Below are 26,588 nucleotides of genomic sequence, written 5' to 3'. Positions count from 1 at the left end.
TTACACCTCAGAAGGACATGCAAAGGAAGGTCCTGGAAGGAAGAGAATGTTATCCTAACCTGTTTGCTACTGGTATCAAGGTGATAGTGCAGTCAAGTTGGATGAGCACAGAATTTGGAGTCAGGAGACTTTGATTTTAGTCCTGACTTAGCCACTTACTGAATATAACCTTGTTAAAGTCTCCTAACTTCCGTGTAAAACATTATATAATACAGACTCTCACAGGACATTTGAGAAGGTCAGCTCAGGTGAATTCTGTAAAAGTGTTTGGTAAACTCTAAAATATTAGGCAATTATTTGTGCATGTGCTGTGCAGTTCTTATCACCAGCCTTCCCCTGCCCACATTCAAACACCAGACCTTCTGGAATCGGTATCTCTAGGCTCTGCATGAATTATGCAGTAAAAAAGGCAGTTATTTAATATGATGGAAATCCATCTGATACACCACTAGAACAGCAATCACAAACTGAAAGACATAGATGGGTTTAATAAATGAGAAAAGGGATTGCTTTTTTAGAGAGAAACTTTCTCCTGTCTTTGGGGGAGGGAGGGGATGAAGGGGGACAGGAAAATGTAGTGTACGAGTGTTGAGAAGAAAGCTCAATAAATGCCATTGTCTAGGCCAAACTACATATTTGAAAACTGAATCTGAATGCCTGGAATTCATTAAGGTGGTTTCGCTGTAGGAGTTCACCCACTGCCTCATGCTTCAGCTACCAAGAAGCCTCTTAAGGGAAACAGTAGTTAAGGGGTTTGTCTTAAAGTAATAATAGATTCTCTGGGTTTAAAAAAAAAAAAATAGGCTGTTCCTATTGTAGTCCTCATCTTTGTTGTTTGTTTTTACTTTTTCAAGAGACAGAACAGTCACATGGCTTAATATTCAAAAGGCACAAAATAGTGGTGCATGTTGAGAGCACAATCACAGTGTGCCTGGCTCTGTGTTAAGTGCTTTATATTTAGTCACCTAAACAGCACCTTATAAGTGGAGTTATATAGGAGATAATACTATTATATTATCTCCATTTTGCAGATGAGGCTGTTGAGGAACAAAGAGATTAGGTAACTCACCAAAGTTACATAGCTAAGAAGAGGCAGAGGGTAGGACCTGAGCCCAGGATGCCTGGGTCCAGTCTACACTCCTCACTATGCTGTTTTGATGGATGTGTATTACATAGTGCAGAGAAAGCCTTTCCCTTTGCTCTGTAAAGAGTAGAATGAAGAGTCTTCTGCTTTCTTTTCCATTAGTAATCCAGCTTTCTATCTTTTTTTTTTTTTTTTTTTCTTTTTTTTCCTGAGACCGAGTCTCGCTCTGTCGCCCAGGCTGGAGTGCAGTGGCGCGATCTTGGCTCACTGCAAGCTCCGCCTCCCGGGTTCATGCCATTCTCCTGCCTCAGCCTCCTGAGTAGCTGGGACTACAGGCGCCCACCACCACGCCTGGCTAGTTTTTTGTCTTTTTTTTGTAGAGATGGGGTTTTCACCGTGTTAGCCAGGATGGTCTCGATCTCCTGACTTTGTGATCCACCTGCCTCGGCCTTCCAAAGTGCTGGGATTACAGGCGTGAGCCACTGTGCCCGGCCCAGTAATCCAGCTTTCTACTCCAGAGTCAACTAGTATTACCAATTCATTGTATTTCTTCTAGAGATAGTGTATGCGTGTATAATAAAACCGAGAGTTCTCTACCCCCAATTTTTCCTTTTTCTAGGCTTATGGTAGCATTCTCTACACAATATTTTATACTTATTTTTGTTCCAGTCAAAAATGTTTTGGAGTTTATTATATACTTACCTAAGGAGCTTCCTTATTCTTTGCTGTGTCAGTGTAGCACTCCCTTGTATGGATATACCATAATTTATTTAATCATCCTGCTGACAGTTTGTTTCCAAACAGTACTGCAGTCATTACCTTTTTGTACATATCATTTTGTACCTGTGCAGATTAATCTGTAGGATTCATTCCTAGAAGTGAACTTGCTGGGTCACGAGTATATTGTTTGTTTGTTTGTTTGTTTAACCTCTTTTAGAGATAATATTTTACAACCTAAAATAGGTGACAATTGTCTATTTATTTTGGTTCTTTCGTTTTGCAAATGAGAAACCTTATACAGAGAATCATGCTTTTCACCTCTGGAAACTTCTTGGAAAATAGAAGTATTACCTTGTCTGAGTACAGTTTAATTAGATCTAGAAGTGATATATGAGGCAGTGTCTTGAGTATTTACTTTGAAACTTATTCATTTATCTATTATTAGTATATGATTTCCCTGGAAATGGGGGAGGGGAAAGATATGACATCTTGATGCAAGTTACCTTTTATAATTGCATAGCAATTATATATTTCAGTAATCCAGGAATATAATCATGTGTTGATGGCTTTGGTTATGCTGACAAGGGTATGAAAGAATTAACTTGGCCGGGCACGGTGGCTCATGCCTAGACTCCTGGCACTTTGGGAGGCCATGGTGGGCGGATCACTTGAAGTCAGGAATTCGAAACTAGCCTGGCCAACATGGTGAAACCCCGTCTCTACTAAAAATACAAAAAAATTAGCCAGGTGTGGTGGCAGGCACCTGTAATCTCAGCTACTTGGGAGGCTGAGGCAGGAGAATCACGTGAACCCGGGAGGTGGAGGTTGCAGTGAGCTGAGATCGCACCTCTGCACTCCAGCCTGGGCAACAGAGCAAGACTCTGTCTCAAAAAAAAAAAGAAAAAGAAAAAAAAAAATAGCTCAGTGATTATTGAGTTAACATGTGCATGGAGATGAACCATAAAGCTCTTTTTTTTTCTTTTTTTTTTTTTGTCAGTTTGGCTATTTTAAGTATAAGTAGTTTCTAGTTTACAGATATCAGAAAAGAATAAATCATGCGCATTTAAGAATTAAGGGAACCATTTTGGGGAAAAATGGGCCATTTATAGAGATTCTGTAGGGGTTTTTTGTTTTGTTTTTGCAGAGTCAGAATCTCACTATGTTGCTCAAACTCCTGGATTCAAGCGATCCTCCTGCCTTGGCCTCCCAAAGTGTTGAGATTACAGGGATAAGCCACTGCACCTGACCTCTGTGGGTTTTTTAAGGAGAAAAAAGGAAGGAATTATTAACAACAGCAGCAACAACTCTGCAAGGGGCAGAGTCTTGACTGCCACAGTAACCTGCCCACTCAGTGTCCCTCTCACCTCAAAAGAACTTGTACTTTTCCCCTTTAGATTTTGTGAGCACCTTTTGAAAGTTCTGTTATTAGGGCTGTGTTGATATTAAGATGCTTATTGAAGTACAGATTATGTTTAGAAGGTTTAAGGGATACCATGTAGTAATAATGTAGGTTAATTCATTAAGATTGCTTTCCTTTTAGTACCTGACTGAGATAATCTATTCTAAATCACACTGTGCACATTTAATAGATAACTTGGGATTATAATGTGTTAGAATTGGAAGCACCAGACCTTTAGGTATAATTTTAGTCCCACCCCATTTCCCATTTTTCTTTTCTCTTTTTTCTTTTTTCAGACAGTGTCTCACTCTGTCGCCCAGGCTAGAGTACAGTGGTGTGATCTCAGCTCACTGCAACCTCTGCCTCCAGGGTTTAAGCAATTCTTGTGTCTTAGCCTCCCCAGTAGCTGGGATCACAGGCACCCACCACCTCGCCTGGCTAATTTTTATGTTTTTAATAGAGATGGAATTTCACCATGTTGGCCAGGCTGGTCTCAAACTCCTGGCCTCAAGTGATCCGCCTGCCTCTGCCTCCCAAAGTGCTAGGATTACAGGCGTGAGCCACCATGCCTGGCCCCACTCTATCCTTTTATAGAGGCGGAGACGCTGGATTAAGAGGTGAAGAAGTGACTGAGATGGGACTGTGGGATCCTGCCTCCAGCCTGGGCAATCTGACATCCAGTGGAGTGTTCCACTATTTTGTCTATGCTGTGGTGGCCCTAGGGCAGTGGAATGTGGGTAGTGGTGCTGTAAGTGCCACACACAAACTTGACCTGTTTTAGAGTTTTGCTTAATGTGATCCTGAACTCAGAAAGGAAGGAAGAAATTCTGTCTTTTCCTCTCTGTACTTTGTAGTTCCTTGTTCATAGCACCCAAACCTTAGGCTGTATTGTGACACACACAATAACGTTTTGTCACTGCCGTGTGAACACGTTATTTAAAGACATGTGGTTTTAACCTGTGACCTTTGCTACCATTTACACATTATTTTGGTAGCAAGGAGGGGGAAAACAAGTTCAGAGCTACAACTAACCTACTTACACAGAAACTTTTGGCTGTCATTTTTGTTAGAGATCAGTTATATTCAGGAAAATGTGGGGAACCTGAAAGTTATTTATTCCAGTCTTTTGTCCTTTTCTCAGACATGGTAATCACTAAAGTGATCAACAGTCCTTTATCCTATAATTCCAAAATCCTAAAATTTCTGGAAAATCTTTTGGAATTAATCTGAACTGATGTGAGGCTGTTTATAGTCTCTATCTAATGCACTTAGCGTTTAAGTGTTCATAACTTGGGCTGGTGAAATATTAATTTATTTGTTTTGGGGGTTTGATTACATCTCAGCCCCTGGAGGAGGTATTATGTAATATGTAGTGCAGCATCTTTCCGATTTCAAAAAAAAAATTCTGAATTCTGAAACATCTAGCCCCAAGGCTCTCAGTTAAGGAATTGTGTATCTGAGTAGATCTTTGAATTATGCTTTACAGTGTTGAAAGTGCTTTCATAACTTACTCTCTGTTTTTCCCGACAGCCTTGTGAGGTAGATAAGACAGGTGCATTTTGGGAAAGCTCAGCGCTAGGGTTGGAGCGTTCCTAAAATCATCTGGGTTGAAGGCAGCAGAGCTAGAGTTAGAAGCCCTGTTTACCCTGGTGAATCCTAATCCATGTCCCAAGCATTATGTCCTCTGTGACCCACATCCATCCCTCACCCAACTATGTGGACTTGACCTCTTTATCCTGTAGAGTCCCCCTAAGTCCTTATAGACATTTATCTTGGCACCTGTAACAGTATAGTTAACTTAATATTTGTATGTTGGCCTTTCCATTCCCAGTTATAAGCATATTGAGGTAAAGGCTGGATATAGTTAATTTCTGTTCCTGGTACCTCTCATGGTGCCTGTGTGAAGCCACACACTCAAAGGTGTGTGGAAGGAATGAACTCAGAAGTATGGTTTTATGTTGCAGTGCTCCTTCCATGCCTTTGCTGCTGATTAAACATATTTATTCTTTCATTCCACATTTTCCTTTACAAAAGGAATAAAGGATTTACATATTACCTACTTTCTTAAAGATGGAAGAATTGCAACCAACATGCAGTATAGCTCTGTGTTGGTAACGTAACAGTGGACTACATTTAATTGGAATTGTTTGTAAATTAATATTAATATCTTTAGGTTATCAATATATATTAAAGCTTCCGATAAGAACTTTAAGTGCTTTTCACTATACTCCTGATCACAGGATAGCAACTCAATGGTGATTTTTTATGCGGTTCCTCAGAAATTGCTCTAGGCAATTCACACAGCTAAGGCTGTATAAGTGCAAAACAGTGAAAGAAAGGAGAGCCAACACAGTCTTCCTGAGAGTACTAACATAGCAAAAGATAAATGAATTCCAAATCTGTTACTGCCATCTATTTACATAATTTTTTTCTTGAAATAAACAGCTTTTTACTGGGTGGGAAATAATGTGTATTTTGTGCTGACAGGGTGAACTCTCATTGCCATGTCAAGCTTAATTTTCCCTTTTTTTCCACCCCCAGTCTTCATTTAGTTTCAGGGTGTAGCCCTTTGGGTCTCCCCACTCTTCTTGAGCAAACCTTTTGAGAGATTTCTGCTTGTACTTAGAAACTGTTTTTTGAGACAGTAAGGAAATGGTGGAGGTTGGCGGAGAAAAAAGAATATAGAATAGGGTTGAAGAGTGGTTGGAAAATGTCATGTAGTGCGTTTCATAGGAGCAGGGTTATGGTTTGTTCACTGCTTTATCTCAGAATGCTTGCCAAGTAGTAGGCATGCAGGAATTGCTGGTTAAATGGATAGTATTTTTGCCAGTTTTTGTTGTCATCATTGTTGTTTGTTTTTGTTTTGTTTCATTTTACCTTTTCTTGGACCATTGAAAGTTGCCTATCATTCCTGACTGTTTAAATATGTACCTTCTTGTATCATAAGACTGTTCTTTAAACTCTTTATGTAAACTTATTTTTGACTGTATAGGGTGGCTTCCTCGTGTGAGACCAAGAAGAAAAACAGAGATCATGCTTTCTCGACATGGGGATACCCATGACCACTTCTACTATGATTCCTGTAAAAGTTCAAGAGAAGAAACAACACCCACACTAGAACTGGTCTCAAAGGATATAGCAAATCACCCTGCAGCATGTTATACAACTATTGCTCTTTTCCTTATTGGCCTTTAATCCTCGAAACCCTGGATTTACAAGTCACTACCTCTGCATTTGCCCTGAAAATGGTCTTCTCAAACCACTTTAGTTGTCTTCCTAAAGCGCAGGTCAGATCATGTCATTCTCTTTCTTGAAATCTTGGAATTGGCACACCACAGCTTGTAGAGCAACAGCTGCATTCCTTGGCATAACATTTAAAGCCCCTCACAAGTAGTCCTCAAGTGCCTTTCTAGCCTCATTTGCTGTGTGGTTCTTCTGCAGGAGACACATTCCAAGCACTCAGTGATATTGTCTTTTTGTGTTTGTGCTGTGCCCTAAGTCTGCAGTGACTTCCCTGTTCATTATTCCTTCTGTGTCTTTGTCCAGATTTTCTCCTTCTTAGGAGGACACCAGTCATTGGATTAGGGTGCCTACTAATTCAGTATGACCTCATCTTAACTTGATTTTATCTGCAGAGACCCTGTTTCCAAGCAAAGTCATATTCACAGGTATAGGAATTAGGACTTGAACATATCTTTTGGGGGGACACAATTTAAACTACAGTACATGGCTCTAGATATTTTAAAGAGAATTCTGTTTTCTGTGTTTCAGATCACTTGAACTCTAGTGCCTTTCGTGTTTCAGGGAGGTAACTGAGACTTTGGTTCCTTGCTTTTCCACTCTTGATGAGTAGTTTCAGAAATAAGGCCTGGCTTCAAGTCTAACCAGGCAAATCCTGGCATCCTGGAATTTTAAAACTGAAAAGAGTCCATATAAGTCATTTTGCTTAAATTTTACAATAAGAAAAGGTAGACAAATCATCTTCTCTTACTGTGCCTGAAGGCATAAAGTGGACATAAATAATACCCTGATGCCAAGGACAGTGTTCATTCTTTATGTTCAGCAAAAACAGAGAAATGAAATAATTCAGATTAGAATAAGTTTCTCTGAAATGGTCAGCTATTTTAAGGCAAAAGCCCCAGGGCTTGTTTTCATACCCCTTTTGAATCATGCCCAGTGGCCCCAGTCATATGAAGAGATATCCTCAGTAAAGCACCAGGAACTGTGGTCGGTGCTCTTGCAAGTTCCACAGTAACTGTTGGTTGAATGTAGGAGTGAATGTGAATATGAAGAGAATATGTGTGCCATGGAGCTACCAATAGCTCAAGTCCTGTGTATCAGGGATGGCAGGGAAAGGGGTTGGGAGTGTGCTGGGAATTTCCATAGATTATCTCTTTTAATCTTCACAACAGGACCTATAAGTACTCCTAGGGGAGACGTTCCCAAAACTATAAAACTGGTGGGAAGCAGAGCTGAGATTGGATCCCAAGCCCGTCTCATTCTGAAGCACTAGTGACCTTTGTCCTGCCTGCCTCTGTTTCCTTTACCAAATTATGCAACTGTTTTTTCCTCTACTAATATTAAAATGTGAGTGTCTCACTGTACTTTGGAAGGCTGAGGCGGGCAGATTGCCTGAGCTCAGGAGTTTGAGACCAGCCTGGGCAACGCGGTAAAACTCTGTCTCTACAAAAAATACAAAGAAATTAGCCAGGCATGGTGGTGCATGCCTGTAGTCCCAGCTACTTTGGGGGCTGAGGTGGGAGAATTGCTTGAGCAGGAGACTGAGGCTGCGGTGAGCCGAGATGGTGCCACTGCACTCCAGCCTGGGCAACAGAGCAAAACGCTATTTCCAAAAACAAGAGATGTCAATGTCAAAATTATATTTATGTATTAAACCAGAAGTAGTATTCATATGGAAGAAGAACAGAGTTTTCCTCTTTTTTTTTTGTTTTTTTTTTTTTGTTTTTTTTTTGAGATAGAGTCTCACTCTGTTGCCCAGGTTGCAATCTCAGCTCACAGCAGCCTCGACCTCCCGAGCTCAGGTGATTCTACCGGCTCAGCCTCCGTACTCCAGTAGCTGGGACTACAGGTGTGCACCACCATGCCCAGCTAACTTTTTGTATTTTTAGTAAATATGGGGTTTCACCCTGTTGCCCAGGCTGGCCTCGAACTCCTGGGCTCAAGTGATCAGCTGGCCTCGGCCTCCCAAATTGCTGAGATTACAGACGTGAGCCATTGTGTCTGACCATTTTGTTTTGTTTTGTTTTGTTTTGTTTGTTTGTTTAAGAGATTGGATCTCACTCTGTCACCAAGACTGGAGTTGGAGTGCAGTGGTATGATCATGGCTTACTGAAGCCTTGAACTCCTGGGCTCGAATGATCCTCCCGCCTCAGCTTCCTGAGTAGCTGGGACTACAGGTGTATACCATCACAACCAACTAATTTTTAAAAAATTTTAAAGAGTCTGGGTCTTGCTATGTCATCCAGTCTTGTCTGGAATTCCCGGGCTCAAGAGATCTTTTTTGCTTCAGCAACCTAAGTAGCTGGGATTACAGGTACGACCCACTGTGTCTATCACTTGTGTCTTATAAAATACTTTTAAAGCATTTGGATCAAAAAATGAGACAATCTGAAATATATACTTTTCCCCTCTGTGTCTTTTTTTAAATTATTGAGTAAAAAAAATATTTTTAGACTCCTGGATCAGTACAATTGTCCATGATTTTTATTTCCATCTTTTTTTCATTGAAAAATAACATGAAACATTTAATGAGGTGTTATGATCATTATTAAATTTTATCTCTTCTAAAGTAGCTGTTTTCAGTTTGATATTTGAATACATGTTATTCTTCAAAAATAAGGATTGAATGACTTGGTTATAAATTATAATGCTGTCTTGGCAAAATGTAATTATTAAGGCAAAATTGATTTAAAAGAAAATGAAAGTAAATTAAATCCAATTTTTTTTACTTTTAACAAAATGAACATATGTACTATGTTATAATAATATATAGCTTCAGAGCCTTTTTAATGACCTCATTTTATTTATTTATTTATTTAGAGATGGACTCTCTCTCTGTCACCCAGGCTGGAGCACAGTGGTGCGATCTCGGCTCACTGCAACCTCTGTCTCCTAGGTTCAAGCGATTCTCCTGCTTCAGCCTCCTGAATAGCTAGGATTGTGGGTGCCCACTAGTGCGCCTGGCTAATTTTTGTATTTTTAGTAGAGACGGGATTTCACCGTGTTGGCCGTGGTTGGCCAGGGTGATCTTGAACTTCTGACCTCCAGTGTTCCGCCTGCCTTGGCCTTATGTAATTTTAAAGTTTAGTGGTCTGGGTCATAGTCATCAGACTGTGTTGGTTGTAAGTGACAGTGAACTAATTCCAGGAATAGTGCTTACTCAGGAACAGCTGGCTTCGGGTACTGCCAGGAATCTGTTTCATTCCATTGCTCACCTCTACTTTTCTCCACGCTGACTTTTGCTGACTTCATTTTCAGACAGGCCCTTACTTCATGATGGCAAAAATAGCCACCATGGGTTACCATTTACAAGCTGAACAACTGAGTTTTGGGGCTGGCTCACACAGCCAGCTTGGGTCATGTGGCCATGTCTCATTAGCCAGACCTGAAACATGGACTCCCTCTGGACTGTGAATGGAGGGAAAACGGTTTGAAAATAAACTTGCCATGTTGTTGTCAAGATTAGGAGGAAAGGATGCTGGGCATGATAGTTTAGGGCACAGCTTGTTGAAAGAAGGTACAACCAGAACTTTATATGTTTTGCTGCAGGGATTTAAGAAAACAAATCTGCTACCCAAAAAGAACATGTTCAGTATTAACTGCCTGAAAAAGGAGAAGACCAAAAATGCACAATTTGTGATTGAGTACCAGACACTGTATTAATTTTCTTTAAAAATCATAACACTAACAATCCTCTGAGGTAATTATTGCCATTTTGGAGCACTTACTGTGTGTCACTCCTTGTGTGAAGCACTTTACACATTTCATTTAATCCATAGGGCAGCTTTGTGAGGGCAGTCTTAATATTCTCATTGTACTGATGAAGAACTAGGAGGCCAGAGGCATTTGGATTTGAATCCAGATGTGTCTGATTTCATTTATGCCATCTCCTAGTTTTACAGTTTGCTTTTGTTAGTCTGCCTGTGTGTCCATCTATCCTCCTCTGTCCCATCAGAGCTCCCCCTCAGCTTCTCTAAGCAAGGCCCCCTTTCATCTCTGGCACCTTTCCAGTCCATTGGGAAACCGGCTCAACTCTGTCCTCTGAGTATGCCACCAGTGTCTGTCCCCGTTCCCCCACCTCCGCTGCTGGAGCTCTAGCCTTCATTATGAAGGGCCGGAACTCTTATTATGAGTTCTGTTTGGCCTTCCTGCTTCCAGTCTTCATCTCTTCCACCCCCATTTTCCTTAATAGCCAGATTGAACTTTCAAAAAGTGCAGACCTGATCTTATCAAGCGTCTGTTTTCCTTGGCTTCTCATGGAGGGAGAGCATGATCCTGGCCCCTGCCTGCCGTCCTTTCCACCTCATGGCACTCACTCTCTGGCCTCTTTTCTTTTTCCTTCTCCAGTGCGGCAGTCTTACACCTTACCACGTCCTTCTCTGCTCCTACAGTGCACTTCATTTGTTTTACTTCTTCAGGTCTGTGTTTACATGTCACTTCAAGTCCTTAGGGACTTCTCTGTCCCTCTCCCCTACCTCATCAATCTGGAAATCTAAAACTGTTTACTGCTCCTTTTTGTACTTTTCACAGTTTGTAGTGATACATTCAACTGTGATTATTTGCCTAATATTCCCCACTGAATCATGAACTCCGTAAGGGTGGGGACCAGGTCTGTCTGGTTAATTAACTGCTGAGTCTCTAGCAGCAACCACAGTGCCTAGAATATCACCGACACTCAAATATGTGGTGACTGGACTGATGAGTTAAAAACTGAGTATGACCAAAGCGGTGCACTTTTAAATGATTACCTTTTCTATAGTTCTCTCACTCTCATTTATTAAGAATGAACCTGTGTTTTCCTTGGAGCAGTTTTATCCCAGTTGCTTTTGGTTTGCTTAGAAACATGCTTCCTTTCTTGCTGACTGTAATTGCTAGCAATTCTGATGTTCTACAGTGATGCACTTGGTTTTTGAAACTCCTGGATTAGAGCTAGCCATAATCGGGGAAGATAATAAATTTTAGGGTATGTAATGCCTCTCAATTTGACCTGAGTGTGGGTAAGGGAAAGAAGAGAAGGCTCTACCGACTTGCTCCAAATGGTTCCCTGCCCAATAACACAGAAGCTTTAACACTCCTTTAACTCGGATATGCTGTCCCCAGAACCCAGGCATCCAAATTTAGCCGTCTCTGCATGTCCTTGTGATTTCTGACTGCCATCTGTGTCCAAATTGACTTTGGAAGGAGAAGCTTTCTCTTCAGTGATTTATTATTTAAAGCAGTCTTCTCAGCCCTTATGAAAACAGGCAATTTTCATATGGCCCACTGGAATCCGCATACAAGGCTATCTGTCCCAGGCTCACTGGTGCCCCAGTTCTGAGGGGATCACTATCCCTGCAAGCTTGTGGCCTTTTGATGTGCGTGCAGGCATGGTGACTGGGAAGCTTATCTGTCTGTGATCATCTCACGTGCTGCAGATGACATAACTTCTTTCTCCCTTTTTAATCCACAGTTGGTCATGTTCGGAGTTTGACCTGAATGAGATTCGCCTGATAGTTTACCAGGACTGTGACAGGAGAGGCAGACAAGTCTTGTTTGACTCTAAAGCTGTTCAAAAGATTGAGGAGGTGACAGCTCAGGTATGAAATGCTGATTTGCTTTCTCCTTCTCTCTTGTGCTTTTAACCACCCCTCTGATCAATCATTTATTAATCTATGATCTTCTCTTTGAGTTATATTATACAGTGCCATTAATGGTTCAGAAGAAACATAAGCAAGCATTGAGTCCTTTAATCAAAGCCCTACCCCCAGCAGGTATGAGTATGCTCACTACTAAACACAAGTGAAACTATCAGCAAGTAATCATGGCAGGAGCTAAGCAGTGTACTGTTAGTAGCACTAGAGGTAAATTTGCCGGTGAGTTGCAATCCAGTAAGATTTTGATGCCAAGTGAGTGCCCCAAATGTAATGGGAAAGCAGAACTCTAAAATGATAAAAAGTGTTAGTGTGAAGATCATTCTGTCCAGTGTTTCTCATAGATAATAATAAGTAGCACTGGGTTAAACAAAATTAAACAGCTTTACTCACTTACGGGGCTTCCATATGCAAGCCTGCATGGTTATCTTCAAAAAGGATTGTTTTTCAAACCCTTCTGACCAGTGGAGCTTTTATTTATTTCCCTTTTTGTTTTGGTGGAGAGTTGGGTGTTGGTGGTGGTGGTGGTGGTGGTGGTGGTAGTGGTGTAGGGTGGGTGACAAGGGATGGGTAGAGTGAGGACAGAGCAGCTCTTGATCCCTTGGAAGCAGCATGGGAATGGTAAATTAACATATTTAAGGTGAGAAGAGTCTGATCCTTTCTGGGTCTTTTTGGATATGAGACCAGGGTACTTGTAAATTCACTTTAGACCTTCATTCTCTTTTCAGTATTTGTTCAGATGCCTACAAATTAAATAAATCCACTTGTATTCATTCTTTTTATGTTCAGTAAGTTGCTACCCATACTGACCAAATACTGGCAGTTTGTAGAATGTGCAGCTAAGTAAATGAACAGTTTATAACGCAGTCTTTGTCTCTTCAGGGCCAAGGGGTTGTTTTCCTGCTTTTGATAAGGATCATTTCTGCAGGAAGGAAGTGTTTGGTTAAACACAGTTTAGCTGGGTGGATTCCACAATATTTTAAAGTGGAGTTCTGCCAGGTGGCTAATCATTACAGTAGTTGTTGGGCTTGTTAGGTAGGGGAAGGGGGTGGCGGGGGGGACCAAGAAATCTCTCAGGTGATTCACCGTAGGCTTTCCTGGTTAGATTTGTAACAGAAATTTAGATGAGCCAGCACTTGACCCTTTGGTGGACAGGAGATGGTTTACCTCTTAATTTCTTGAATTATTTCCCATTTCTCTGAAGGCTTCACATGGATGGTCTAGTTGAACACCCATCACTGGGGCTGCTCATAGTGGTGGCAGGTGGAGGGGAAAGGAAACACAAGTTTTCAAAAGGAACTGGAATCTTCAGTGAACTAGAGCAGTAGTAATGCTGGAATCTGGAAACATAGGCTTTCTTAGAAGCATTCATCTAACCAAAAAGGCATCTGAGGTTCAGGAGGTTTGTAGCTTGCCCAAGGCTACAAAAGAATCCAGTCGGTGCTCCATTCACTATACCAGGTGCTGTCTCCACTTATAGACTGTTCAGCATTATACTCCAGCCAAAGGGTCTAACAGTCTGAGGCAGGTGGCACTTCGTGTCACTTAGGCCCTCTGAGGGGCTGTGTTTCTGGCTTAAGTGATATTAAGTAGCAGCTGTATCTTTAGCGTGTTGAGGGAGTGCTGGGTGCTCAGGAGTAATCAAGTACCACTTTGAATGCCATCATTGCTGTAGTGACAATTGTGGTCCAGCACATTTTGTGTTTTCCTTACATTCTTTTCCCATTTTCAGTCCCCACCGCCCCAGCCTCCCTTGGCAAGCACAAAACGTCATGAGTTTGTATCAAGCACATGACTGCAGGCATTTGCATTAGACCACCAGTGTGACTGTCACATTGGAGATTAGATAAGCTGCAATTGCATTCATGTTTTTTTCCAAGCAAAAGCTGCACAAGGAAAAAAAGAAAGGCAAAGAAGACTCAGAATAGAAACAACTTATCATAGAGGGTGCAGGAAGCTTCTGTAGGGAGTAATATGTTTGGGGGGAGATAAATATTAATAAAGGTTTATCCTTATACCTTTGTCACTGTGATAAAAATTAGTGGTGAACTCTATTTGGGGAATGTATAGTAGAGAATCCTCTGTTGTCCTTAACCTTTGAAGACCATATTTCCATCACGTGCTATGTAATTCACAGTAGCTCCTGTTTCAGGATTTTGGTTTCATCCCTTACAAATTCAGCCTCATGATTTTCCTTCCTGTTACCTTTAAAGGAGTACTAGAGGAGGTGTGTCATTAAAAACACAAGCGGGCCGGGTGCGGTGGCTCACGCCTGTAATCCCAGCACTTTGGGAGGCCAAGGTGGGCAGATCACGAGGTCAAGAGATCAAACCATCCTGGCCAACGTGGTGAAATCCCGTCTCTACTAAAAATACAAAAAAATTAGCTGGGCGTGATGGCACGTGCCTGTAGTCCCAGCTACTTGGAGGCTGAGGCAGGAGAATTGCTTGAACCTGGGAGGCAGGGGTTGCAGTGAGCCAAGATCACGCCACTGCACTCCAACCTGGCAACAGGGTGAGACTCCATCTCACAAACAAACAAACAAAAAACCCTACAAGCCAGTCTGCCCAAATTAATAGTTTTGTTTTATTAGTTCTATTTGCTTAGTAAAAGTTTAGATTTGAAGCCTCATCTTTCTCCTCATCAATTTAATGGATTATGACTCTACATAGTACTAAAAAGCTAATAACCAAAACTCTAATAACAAAAAGAGATCAATTATATGAATTGAAGTGTAAATAATAGTTAAATTATTAAAAGAAGATAAAGTCTTAATACATAACCTACCTCCTTTTGCCTAGAACCATTCTTCAGCAAAAAACCATGTTTTTGTCATTACTGGGGGGGGGAAAAAAACCTGCTGTTTTTTAATGCACCTTAGGCACCAGAATGCTTTTAAAAAGGAATTCCCAATGAAGAACTGTTGACGAACCTGATATACTTCGTAATATTTTACCTTGCCTGTCTCTCTTAACCTAGAAAACAGAGGATGTTCCTATTAAAATATCAGCCAAGTGCTGCCAGGGAAGCAGCAGTGTCAGCAGCGTGAGCAGCAGTAGCAGCAGCAGCATCTCTTTCCACAGTTCTTCTGGGGGATCTTCACACCATGCTAAGGAACAGCTTCCAAAGTACCAGGTACAACCATCCCTTCTGTGGGAATGGCCCCTGGGGTTAAAGTTATTTACTGTAATTTCTTCTTGGGAAATAATGCCGCTCGAGGGCTGTACTTCAGGAATATGAGGACAAGTATTCAACACAGTACTCTTAAATGTTTCACATCAATGTTGTTTTTGCTCTTTGGCTTTTATCTCCAATAAAAACTGTAATCAAGCAGAGGTGATACAGCCTACTATGTACTAGATGAGAAATATTGCCAGTCAGGTAAATTACCTTGCTTTGTTTCCTTTGCTGTCTGATCCAGAATAATAAACATGTACTCTCCAGTTTTGTTGTAAGAATTCCTAAGGATTCTGGGAATGTATATGGGCATTCTAAGAAAATAGAACATGCCAGTAAAAGGAAGAAAGACTTGTATGGGAACAGAAAGAAACACACTGTGCGTGTGTGTGTGTGTGTGTGTGTGTGTGTGTGTGTAAGGATAGGGGTTGAGGTTTTTGAGAAATATTAGCTAACAAGATAAAAAGGAAGAAATGTTTTATAAATATTGAATGGCAAAAGGATATTAATTGATGGGGAATATATTGAACTTTTTCTTAAACCTATGTAGAATCTTTTCTACTATTTTTCTGGAAAAACAACACTAGGGAAATTACCAGAAAATGGGTCTAGAGGATTTTATTAATTTCATAGTCAGGATTTGTGCCATGCATTTGCCCTTTTTGAGACACAGTGCTCCTGGGTCTCACAGCAGTCTGCAGTTTAAAAAGTATACAGTAGAATTTTCAGCAGGTTGAGAATCACAGTTGGCATGTGGCCCTTGTACCCCAAGAAAAAGGAGATTATAAGTGAAGGAGGTGGGTTGAAGTTAGTAATAAAGAATGTGAAAACCAGTTGGTTTCTGTCTGCATATAGTGGGAAGAAGTTGGTATGAGCTATAACGTGAGAGAGGAACCTAGCTGAGCAGGGCTGATAGATTTATCTTTCTCTTTCTGCCTATGCAACCATGTATAAGTAAGTGTGTATTTGTGTGTCAGTGTATGTATGCTTGTGTGTCTATATGTGTGTATGTATTTGAAATTTAAAAAAAAAGATTCGGAAGAGTATGTTAAGAGTGATTCCCAGGTTTTTCCTTGGGTGGAAAGCACAGTGACAGAGAATCTAGTTGGTAGATCGGGGTGCAGAACCACGGTTGCTTTGGTGGCACGTCGGTTTGCTCGGCATTCATACCTATACTGTTCATCAGTGTGTCACCAGCACTTAGTATAGGTGCTCAGAATTCTACATCCCAAGACACTCATTCAGATGTCACTAGGTGAATGAATGTATTGGGGTATACGATTCTAGAGCTCCAGGAGAGCTCCTGGTCCAGAGACAAAGATGTAGGAGGTATTCTATGTAAATAATAATCAAAATCAAAAGAATGGTTGAAAAAGCAGGCAGTTAGTAGGGTTGACCTCCAGGCAAAACCATAGTAAGGGATGATCTAAGAAAGAAGAGATTCAAAATGGAGAGTCATGAACAGAATCAAATATATTGAGAGAAGTTTAATAAAGCAAACTGGAAAGGGTCCATTGGATTTGACCAAGAGGGAGGAGGTCATCATTGGAGCAGTTGGACTAGTTTGAGCTAAGAGGTGAAGTCAGGCTGCGGTAGATTAACAAGCCAGTGAGAGTAGAGGAAGAGGAGGCAGGCAGTCCACTCTGGATGGTAAAAGGCATGAGAGAGACTGGTCAGAAGCTAGAGGGATGAAATGTTTTTGAAATACTTTTGTAAAACTTTAGAGTTATCAGACCATTGGTTATCTTTTGGACCCTCACAAAACCCTATCTGCAGCAATGGGCATTTTTTATTCCATACTGTTAATTATTTGGCTGAATAATACTGAACTATATTGTTTTTCAGGATGTTTTCTTAGTACCAAGAGAAGAGTTAACGGTTATTTTCATAATTGAACCTTTCCATTTAGAGTTTATAAATGGAGATAATAGTAATCTTTGTTTCTCATAATAAAAATAAAAATGAACTCTGATAAAACACTTGGATCCTATGTGATGATGTCGTGTATAGAGAAGAAATCACAAACATGCGTAATACTTTGGGGGAAAAATAGGCAATTGCCATTATAAGTTAAGATTGTAAGATGACCACTTGAAGCTTTGAGAAATAGTTTTAATCACCAATGACACTAATGAGATTAATAAACATTATTTTCTGTTGCATTGCACGTCATGTTCCATGTACTAACTTTGATTTTGTTTTCTTGCATGTAGTACACACGACCAGCTTCCGATGTCAACATGTTGGGGGAAATGATGTTTGGCTCAGTTGCCATGAGTTACAAAGGCTCCACCTTAAAGATACACTACATACGGTGAGTCTGGGCTTCCTTTTCTACCAGTTTTGAGAAATGGGATGGTGGTATTGACTCCTTAACTCATAAATGTATTTTTCGTCTCTCCTTTCCCCCGCTCCCCAGTTCTCCTCCACAACTGATGATTAGTAAAGTCTTCTCTGCTAGAATGGGCAGCTTCTGTGGAAGTACAAATAAGTAAGTGCAGGATTTTGCATTCCCCACCCCCATTTTTTAAAGTGTGTATTTCTAGATAGAATAATTCTTTAAGGGCCATAAGGCATTTTGAAATGAGAAGCAGAATGAGTCCAAATTAACAAAGGGGTTTTAAAAGTGGCTACTGTCCTATCAACAGTGAGTGGGAAAAGGCCTTTGACTTCATTAGGTGGCCCTAAAGACAAATGGCTGTCTTTATATGTTTTGAGTCCCCATCTGTTACCCAGTCACCAATTTTTAATTTCCTGGGAAATAAAAAATAAAGAACAAAAGGGAAGGGGCTACATTATTCTGAAATATCTAAGAACTTAAGCTCATTTTGGCATATGCATTCATGTATTTTGAACTTTCAAGCAGAACTATTTCATGTACTTCCATTTTTAAATAAAACAACAAAACACCAGTTGTACTTTGATAAATTTGAAAAGGGCTTGTTATAAATTAAAGGACATTCTTAGGGGTCAAGTGAAAGCTGTTTTTTCTTATCCTGGGAAATTAAAAATATTTCTCTATATATTTGAATACCATTGAGTGAGTCTTGGCTTACTCTTCAACAAAACAGTTTGAACATTTAACATTGGACTGTCATGACTTAAGCCAATATGATAATTGTTATTTATTTCTTACGAGATTTGTTTCTAACAGACCCTTGGGATTACCTGAACATTTATTGCATTAATTCCCTTACATGCAGATTTAAGTAAAAATTATTTTGGCTTCATTATGCTGCATTATTCTCAAAGTCTTTTTGTCATTGTTGTTTTTGTCAGCTCTACACACAGCATAAGTCTTTAGTTTGTTAATAAGTACAATAAATTAATAAAATCTGCTTCCCTCATATTTTTATGAGTAATTCTTTTTAAAAGTTGTGAAATGAAACTCCTGTAAGAATTATAATTTGTTATATTTTATTCCTGAAAAAAGTTGCTGAATTGCTTATTGATGTTAACCAAGAGTAAAAATTAATTTCGTTTTGAGAGTTTATGTAAAATACTTGAAACGAATGGCAACATGTTATCTGTCGGTTGCTAAAGCAAAATGTAGAAATGAATAACAGTATCTCAGGTGTCAGTCACTGAAGCAAAATTTAGAGTTTGGTGTCTTATTATATAACATGAAATTGTTAGAAGTATAGTTGTTTAGTTACATGGGTTGAGCTACATCCAAAATAGCTTTTGTTTTCTTCCAACAAATTCACCTGAAGTTGCAAGTTTAATTCCCTTTGGTAGATGTGAGACTTTGTTTATAAGGAAAAGTATTGAGTGACTGATCAGTTGTTGTCTACATTTGCAAGTCTATTTATTAGAAAACAGCTTTAGTAACTTCTTGACATTTGTGTCCTCTTTCTCCTTTTCCTTCCCTTTCCGGATATAGCTTGCAAGACAGCTTTGAGTACATCAACCAAGATCCTAATTTGGGAAAACTGAACACAAATCAGAATAGTTTGGGTCCTTGTCGTACTGGAAGTAACCTAGGTAAAATCAGACACACAAACAAATTCTTTCTTTCTGAATACACTATTGTGGGTGTGTGTTTTGCTTTATTTGAGTTTGTTGTGGGGTTTTTTTTTTTTTTTTGCGTTATCTTTAATCTGTGTTTATTTTTTTTGTGTGTGTACTTTGTTTGCCCTCTTCTATGTGTTTCCATCTCTAGGTCTGCTGCAAGCATGCAGCAGCAAACTGCTGCAGGGGGTAGCTGAAGGAGGACCTCTCCGGCTCACCCGGAGTGCTTCTTTCTTTGCAGGTTTGTGTGGAATGCTGAGTACAGTGTGACCCACACATATTAATAAATCCTGTGCAGGTTCTTAGGAAAAATCCTACTTGTGCCTCTCTAGAAATCCAAGGGGCTCTTGTGATCGCAGATATCGGTTTCAAATGCGGCCAAATTCATGGTGTATCGAAAATTCTGCCAATGAACCTCTTGTAAATGTCTTCGCTAATACTCTAGTATAAGCTGATTTTGATCTGAAATGAGCCCTTAGTATTTCGAAGAGGATTGTTTTTTCCTGTTTTTCTGGGCCTCTTCTGCTACTATGAACTGTTTCCCTTTGCCTTGGTGTCTTTTATCCATTTATTCAACTGCATCCTTACCTGCACGGAGTTTCATTAAAAGTCACTCTAATAAGAGCATGAAAGACTTCTCTCTCTCTCTCTCTCTCTCACTCTCCCTCTCCCTCTCCCTCTCTCATTTAAGTAGTGTAAATACAATTTCTAGGTTATTTACAGGTATAGTCATCTTGGTGTCTCTGAGATTTAACTTGTCTTAGCATGATTAACATGTAGGGAACCTCCATTACTAACATTTAAAGTTGTGAGTATAGCAAATGGTATTTTCCTTTCTGTTCTTTGTAGCCTGAAATATGCTAAGTACCATAGTTAACTGTCACCCTAATGAAATTGACACCCTCCCACCTACTTAGAGTGAGGAAAACGCGTTTAAATACTCTCTTTAAAATTGTGAAAATAAACATGCCTCAAAAAATAGCTGTCAAGTAGAATAATCAGGCAGAGCACTGGGCTGCTTGTTCATTTAAAACTTCACTACAGCAGCATCTCATCTACCTTCTAGCACAATAAGTATGCAGCTTAGGTCAGTCTGAAGCATTCCTAGAAGTCTATAATACTTCAGAGTGTTTTCCACAATTCATGCCAGAACATGAGTTTTTCTAAGTAACTCTACAATAATACTGTGTATGGGTGTATATGGAAAGAAATGGAGGAAGAAATATTTGAAAATGAGTATAAATGTTTTCTATCTGCCAAGAGAGTGGGTTATAAACAGAGAAACATTTTTTGAATTTATGAAATGGTTTTCAAGTATTTCTCTTCCCTAAGTCGCCTACAGTTACTACCAAAACTGATTATAAAGCATTTTGAAAATACATTGCTATTTAAATACTACTACTAATGAAGAAAATGGCTAAAAAAAAAATCTACCTGAGAATGTTTGTTCATTGCATCAACTGCAATCATTTATTATTCAGAGTTTTTTCTTAAGAGTTGAACGTCACTCAAAAAAGTTCGTATGCTACAATTGAATACAGGCAGATTTTTATGAGATAGTTACTTGGTTCTCTTTTCTTCTCATTATCTTTTTATATATTTAATTTTGCCTTCTAGTTAATCTCTGTTATAAGCTTATGCCAATCATCAGTAGCAGTAGCCTACTTTGAAATGTGAAAATTACTGCAGTCATTTTTAAAACTGTATCTCTGAAGAGCCCAATAACATGGTTTCCTTGTTCCTTTATCTTAGCACACAGCACACCAGTTGATATGCCAAGCAGAGGACAGAATGAAGACAGGGACAGCGGCATTGCTCGATCAGGTACTTGTACTCCATTTATTGGTTTAACTAGCAGAGTGAACTATCTACAGTGGTATGGAAGTTGGGAAAGTAGAAGACAGGTGGATAACCCTCATCCTGTTCTTTGTTTTTTCCTTCCTAAGATAGTCTGATGTATCTAAATATCTGAAACTTTAATGTACCTACGAGTATCTACGAGTGATTGTGCAACATAAACTAGTTTTTTCTAACACTCGAATGTATATGAGACTAATGTTTATTAAGAAATTTCTTTCCAGAGTGAAGCTTCCTTGAGCCCATTGTACTAGTAATGTGCTTGCTTGACTATTGAGTATAGACTCACAGGAAGAGAAGAGTTTGTGGAAGTAAATCTGTCTTATGACAGTGGGAGGACCAGCCAGCTGACCTCCTCACCGTTTCTTCTGTTCTAAAGACACGCTGATCTAGATTTTATCAGGTACCCTTCTCTCCTTGCCAACAAGGTCTAAACCTTTCTGTTACTGCTTTTAGGATCTCTTGGTTTCGCCTTTTGTATGTGACCTCTTTTGAGTTTTGACTTGTGGTTCAGATCTGAGATTTTGTATTATGAGAGAAGGGTGATGAATGAGGGAACTGAAATTCAAGAACTCGGGGGTGTGTGGTGCTCTGCTTGATGAATATATACCATACAGGCCGCCCCTGCCTTCCACTGAGACTAGGAGCACCCTGCTGCCTTCTCCTGTGATACATGACACCTTCCACAAATGGGCCAGCCAGCCGGTGCTCAGACTGGATCCGGGCCTCACATGATGTTCTTCTTGGCCTTTCACTCATTTCTCTGTCCAGCTCCTCCCCTTAGACACTACTCCAAGGTCCTTGTGCTCCTGTGTAGTCTCAGAGCCTTTTACCCCACTCTTTGCAACTCTGCTCTCGTGTTACTAAATGAAATGTGATTTGTTGCTGAGTCCCCAGTTTGGTTTGCATATGTCACATAATGTAAAGTATATAGCATTTGATTTATGGTTAAAATTGATGTGCTTTGGTGTTCATAATCTTTTCTGTGAAGTTGAGCTGGGAATCTTTGGTCAGAAACTCTCATTGATCAAGCCCAGCACAGTGACTCATACCTGTAATCCCAGCACTTTGGGAGGCCAAAGCGAGCAGATCACTTGAGGTCAGGGTTTGGGAGATAAACCTGACCAACATGGCGGCTTATCTCTCTCAAAAAATTACAAAAATTAGCCAGGCATGGTGGTGCGTACCTGTAGTCCCAGCTACTCAGGAGGCTGAGGCATGAGAATCACTTGTACCTGGGAGGTGGAGGTTGCACTGAGTCAAGATTGCGCCACTGCACTCCAGGCTGGATGACAGAGACTCCGTCTCAAAAAGAAAGAAATGAAAGAAAGAAGAAAAGAAAAGAAAGACTCATTGATCAGACCTGTGTCATTTTAACTTACAGCCCCTTTTGTACGACATAAAATCTGAGAAGGTGAAGGGCAACTTATGAAGCGCTAAGTAAACTGGTTTGGTTCTCTTTCTGTTTAATGGTGCTGAAGACAACTCCTCCTGCCTTTGTGGGACACTGTCAGATAACTGAGTTCCATCAGTTACTCAAGGACAATAAGCATGTGTTACAGAGCTTAGTGTCCCAAAGCTCGGCTCCCTGCCTTTGTAACCACCCGCGACCCAGCGCCCGACAGGACTGGCAGTAAGGCTTTGTTATGGTTGACTTTCCTGGCAAGAAGATGTGGGCCTCACCAGAAGTCGCAGAGCGGGCAGCACAGCCCTAGGACCAAGATCACGCTTAGTCAAGATGGCTGTCTTAGTGGGTGACAGAATTTAACATGTTTGCCTCTGTGTGGTGGGAGCTCTCTAGCTCTCCGTGAAAGAAGGACGAGCAACGTTCTACTGGGGCCCGTTCTGAACACTGACATCACAGTTTCTGTACAGCTGTAACCTTATTTATTTGTTTATGCCCCTTTTTGTTGTGGAAAAAAGATTCAGGGAATTTGAGGGACCTAATAACAAAAACATGATTAGGAAGAAGTTTGGATTTGCCTCGGTAAACTCAGTTTATAATGTAGTTCATATAAATGGTTCACGTCGTACAGATTGACATCTTACTTGTTTTGTGTTCAGATTCTAAATTGCTCCTGAAACCACTTCTCCTTGCTCTTTGAGAAACAGAAAAGTTGGGAAGCCAAGTTCAAATTAAAGTAGAAAGTCAGATGAAAAGTAAAGATTCAGCCAGGTCGGAATGCTTTTTTGCAGTCCATGAGAGGAACTTGGGACTGACCAGATTGAAAAGAATGGATGATAGACATTGATACCAATGTGAATGTTGAAAGCTGGAGAAGGCTGGCTTTCTTTGGCACTTTGACTTCTATTCTGGGCAGTCTTTACTTCCAATCTCCGGTTCTCCTGTTGGGAGGAAGGGAGCACAGATGGTGGAGAGGGCTGCAAATGGCCCTGAGTGGCATTTTGCTCTCCCTGCTATCCTGGTAGATGTGTTTACCTTCAGATATCACACCTGGGAGCGGTTCTGAAGTCATGGAGTCCACGTCAAGACTAGTGTGAGCTTCACACCTGTGGTGGCATTTAACACTCTGTTAATGTAAAAACTCTTTATGTTCATACTGTAGTTTGTCCTCTAAGATTTTGTCTCCTTATACCCATCTAAAATTGTGTAGGGATGAAGACCCAAGTTCTGAAACAGCAGGAGCTCCAAGTGTGAGAGTTAAGTTAGCAGTAGAAGATGTAGAGAAATTGAAGACATAAAGATGTTATTTATTCTCTTTTAGGCCTGCCTTTTCTTTTTTTCTTTTTTCTTTTTTTTTTTTTTTCTGGCTCTGTTGCCCAGGCTAGAGTGCAATGGCACAATCTGGACTCACTGTAACCTCTGCCTCACAGGCTTAAGCCATCCTCCCACCTCAGCCTCACAAGTAGCTGGGACTACAGGTACATAGCACCACACCTAGCTAATTTTTGTATTTTTGGTAGAGATGGAGTTTCGCCATGTTGCTCAGGCTGGTCTGGAATTCCTGAGCTCAAGCAATCCACCCACCTTGGCCTCCCAAAGTGCTGAGATTATAGGTGTGAGCCACCATGCCTAGCCTAGGCCTGCAATTTTTAACTTCCTGTCTAAATAGTTGATAAAAGGGGAAATTTTAAAAAATAGTTTTATTTTCTAGAACAATTTTAGACTTACAGAAAAATTGAGAAGGTAGTACAAGAGTTCTCATATAACCTGCACTCTGTTCACCCTATTACTAACATCTTATGTTGGTATGGTATATTTGTTATAATTAATGAACCAATACTGATACATTACTATTAGCTAAAGTCCACAGGTTTTTTTGTGGTTTTTTTTTTTTTTCCTTAGTTTTTCATCTAATGGCCTTTTCTGGTTCTGGGACACGACGCTTAGTTGTCATGTTCTTCAGGCTTCTCTTAGCTGTGGTGGTTTCTCAGATTTTCTTTGTTTTGGGTAATCTTGAGGAGTACTGGTTAGGTATTTTGTAGATTGCCCCATTATTAGAATCTGTTTAATGTTTTTCTCATGATTACACTGAGGTTATGGGTTTGGGGAAGGAAGATCACAAAAGTAAAGTGCCATTTTCATCACATCCTATAAGGGTATATTCTACCAACATGATTTATGACTATTAATATTGGCCTTGATTACCTGGCTGAGGTAGTGTTTGTCAGTTTCTCCACAGTAAAGTTACTCTTTATTTCCTCCTGTCCAGGCTGTGTACTTTGGAAAGAAGTCACTCTGCTTACCGCATACCTACGGGGTGGGGAATTATGCTGCCCCTCCTTGAGGACGGAGTAGCTCCATAAATTATTTGGACTTCTCCTGCTGGAGATAGGTCTCTTCTCCCATTTTTATTTGTTTAGTCATTATACTACTATGAACTCAAATATATTAATTTTTCACTTTTGACAAAAACCCAGTACTACTTCATTTCTTTTTTTGTTTTGTTTTGAGACGGTCTTTCTTGCCCCTAGGCTAGAGTGCTCTGGTGTGATCATAGCTCACTGCATCACTGCAGCCTCAAACTCCTGAGCACAAGGGATCCTCCCTCCTCAGCCCCCTGAGGAGCTGGGACTACAGTCATGCACCACCACACCCAGTATTTTTTTTTTTTCTTTTATGTAGAAACAAGGCACCACTATGTTGCCCAGGCTGGTCTCAAACTCCTGGGCTCAAGCGATTTTCCCACCTCAGTCTCCCAAAGTATTGGGGTTACAGGCTTGAGCCACAGCACCCCACCACTTCATTTCTTTTGTTGCTCAAATCATTTGAGTTTTGACCATTGGGAACTCTCTCAGTAGGCTTCCATGCTCCTTTAACATACCTCTGTCTGTGAGAGGTTGGGGTATTTTGAGCACTTCCTTACTTTCCGCACGACAAGATGCTCCAGAGTCATCTTGTGTATTTCCTAACCCCATCCTAGAATCAGCCATTTCTCCACTCATAGAATGTCTTTGGAAAAAGCAGCGCAAGCTGGGGCAGGTATAGAGGGAAATGCATCCTCATTGTATTCTCTTTTGGATATTTTGAATATGTCTTCTTTACATATACAGATCCAAAAGATAGCTTTTTAAGGGGTTATTCTAGTGGTTCCCATTAGAAATTTTTAAGTAGGGTCTTGGGAGAGAAGAAGTTGGGTTTCAGCCATCCTAGGAGGTTGCATTGGCAGGGTTCAGTGATTAATGGGACACAGGTTATGGAGGAGAAAGGAGGAATCAAGGATGCCTCTCCAGTTTCTAACCTGAGAAAGCAAGTGGAGGTGGGCATTACCCAGTACAGGGAAAGCAGGAGGCCAGGTCAGGGAGACAGATATTAAGATAATTTTTTAGCTACAGAGATTGGGATACATTTTTACCTAGAAATGTCTACGTGTTCTCCAGTTGTGCATAGTCAACTGTAATTTAGAAATAGGAAAATGGCTCTAGTGAGATGGGTCGGGGCAGAAGCTAAAATTTGTTTTTTGTTTTGTTTTTTTTTTTTTGTTCTGTTTTGTTTTATTTTGAGACAAGGTCTTGCTTTGTCGCCCAGGCTGGAGTGTAGTGGCGCAATCTCAGCTCACTGCAAACTCCGCCTCCCAGGTTCAAGTGATTTTCTCCTGCCTCAGCCTCCCAAGTAGCTGAAATCACAGGCACACACCACCACACCTGGCTGATTTTTGTATTTTCAGTAGAAATGGGGTTTTGCCATGTTGGCCGGGCTAGTCACAAACTCCTGACCTCAGGTGATCCACCCACCTCAGCCTCCCAAAGTGCTGGGATTACAGGCGTGAGCCACCATGCCCGGCCAGAAGCTGAAATTTGGAAGTCTTGAGTACATGAGTAGAGTAAGGTTCAGAGGGCTGGGATTGAGACCAGTGTCATCGAGCCTTGTCTACTGACCTGAATTCAGCTTTAGACTCTTCCTCGTCAAGGTGTTCACATCATTTACAAGAAAAATACTTCTTCCGTTCTGTCTGCAACTGCATTTCCTCTGTTCTTAAAGGTGGTAAAATAAACAAAGTCAGTATAA

General features: G+C 40.5%; 1 protein-coding gene across 8 annotated transcripts in view; it reads left to right on the top strand.

Annotated features, from left to right (window-relative positions):
* FNIP2 (folliculin interacting protein 2) overlaps positions 1–26,588 on the top strand; it is a 137,570-nt gene that overhangs the window by 46,299 nt on the left and 64,683 nt on the right. For 6 of the 8 annotated variants that reach the window (XR_001902992.3, XM_017959158.3, XM_009207779.4 and 3 more), the window contains exons 2-8: positions 11,893–12,019; positions 15,053–15,208; positions 17,464–17,564; positions 17,670–17,741; positions 19,134–19,234; positions 19,413–19,502; positions 21,014–21,085. Coding sequence is in view for 7 of the 8 variants with exons in the window: in XM_017959158.3 (XP_017814647.1) it covers positions 11,893–12,019; positions 15,053–15,208; positions 17,464–17,564; positions 17,670–17,741; positions 19,134–19,234; positions 19,413–19,502; positions 21,014–21,085 (719 nt within the window). In the remaining variant the exon portion in view is untranslated. The remainder of the gene's footprint in view (positions 1–11,892; positions 12,020–15,052; positions 15,209–17,463; positions 17,565–17,669; positions 17,742–19,133; positions 19,235–19,412; positions 19,503–21,013; positions 21,086–26,588) is intronic. The other 2 variants (XM_009207781.4, XM_003899320.5) reach the window with 1 other exon arrangement.

The sequence above is a fragment of the Papio anubis genome, chromosome 3 (assembly GCF_008728515.1).
Source record: "Papio anubis isolate 15944 chromosome 3, Panubis1.0, whole genome shotgun sequence".
NCBI lineage: Eukaryota > Metazoa > Chordata > Mammalia > Primates > Cercopithecidae > Papio > Papio anubis.
This window is presented reverse-complemented; position numbering and strand designations above follow the sequence as displayed.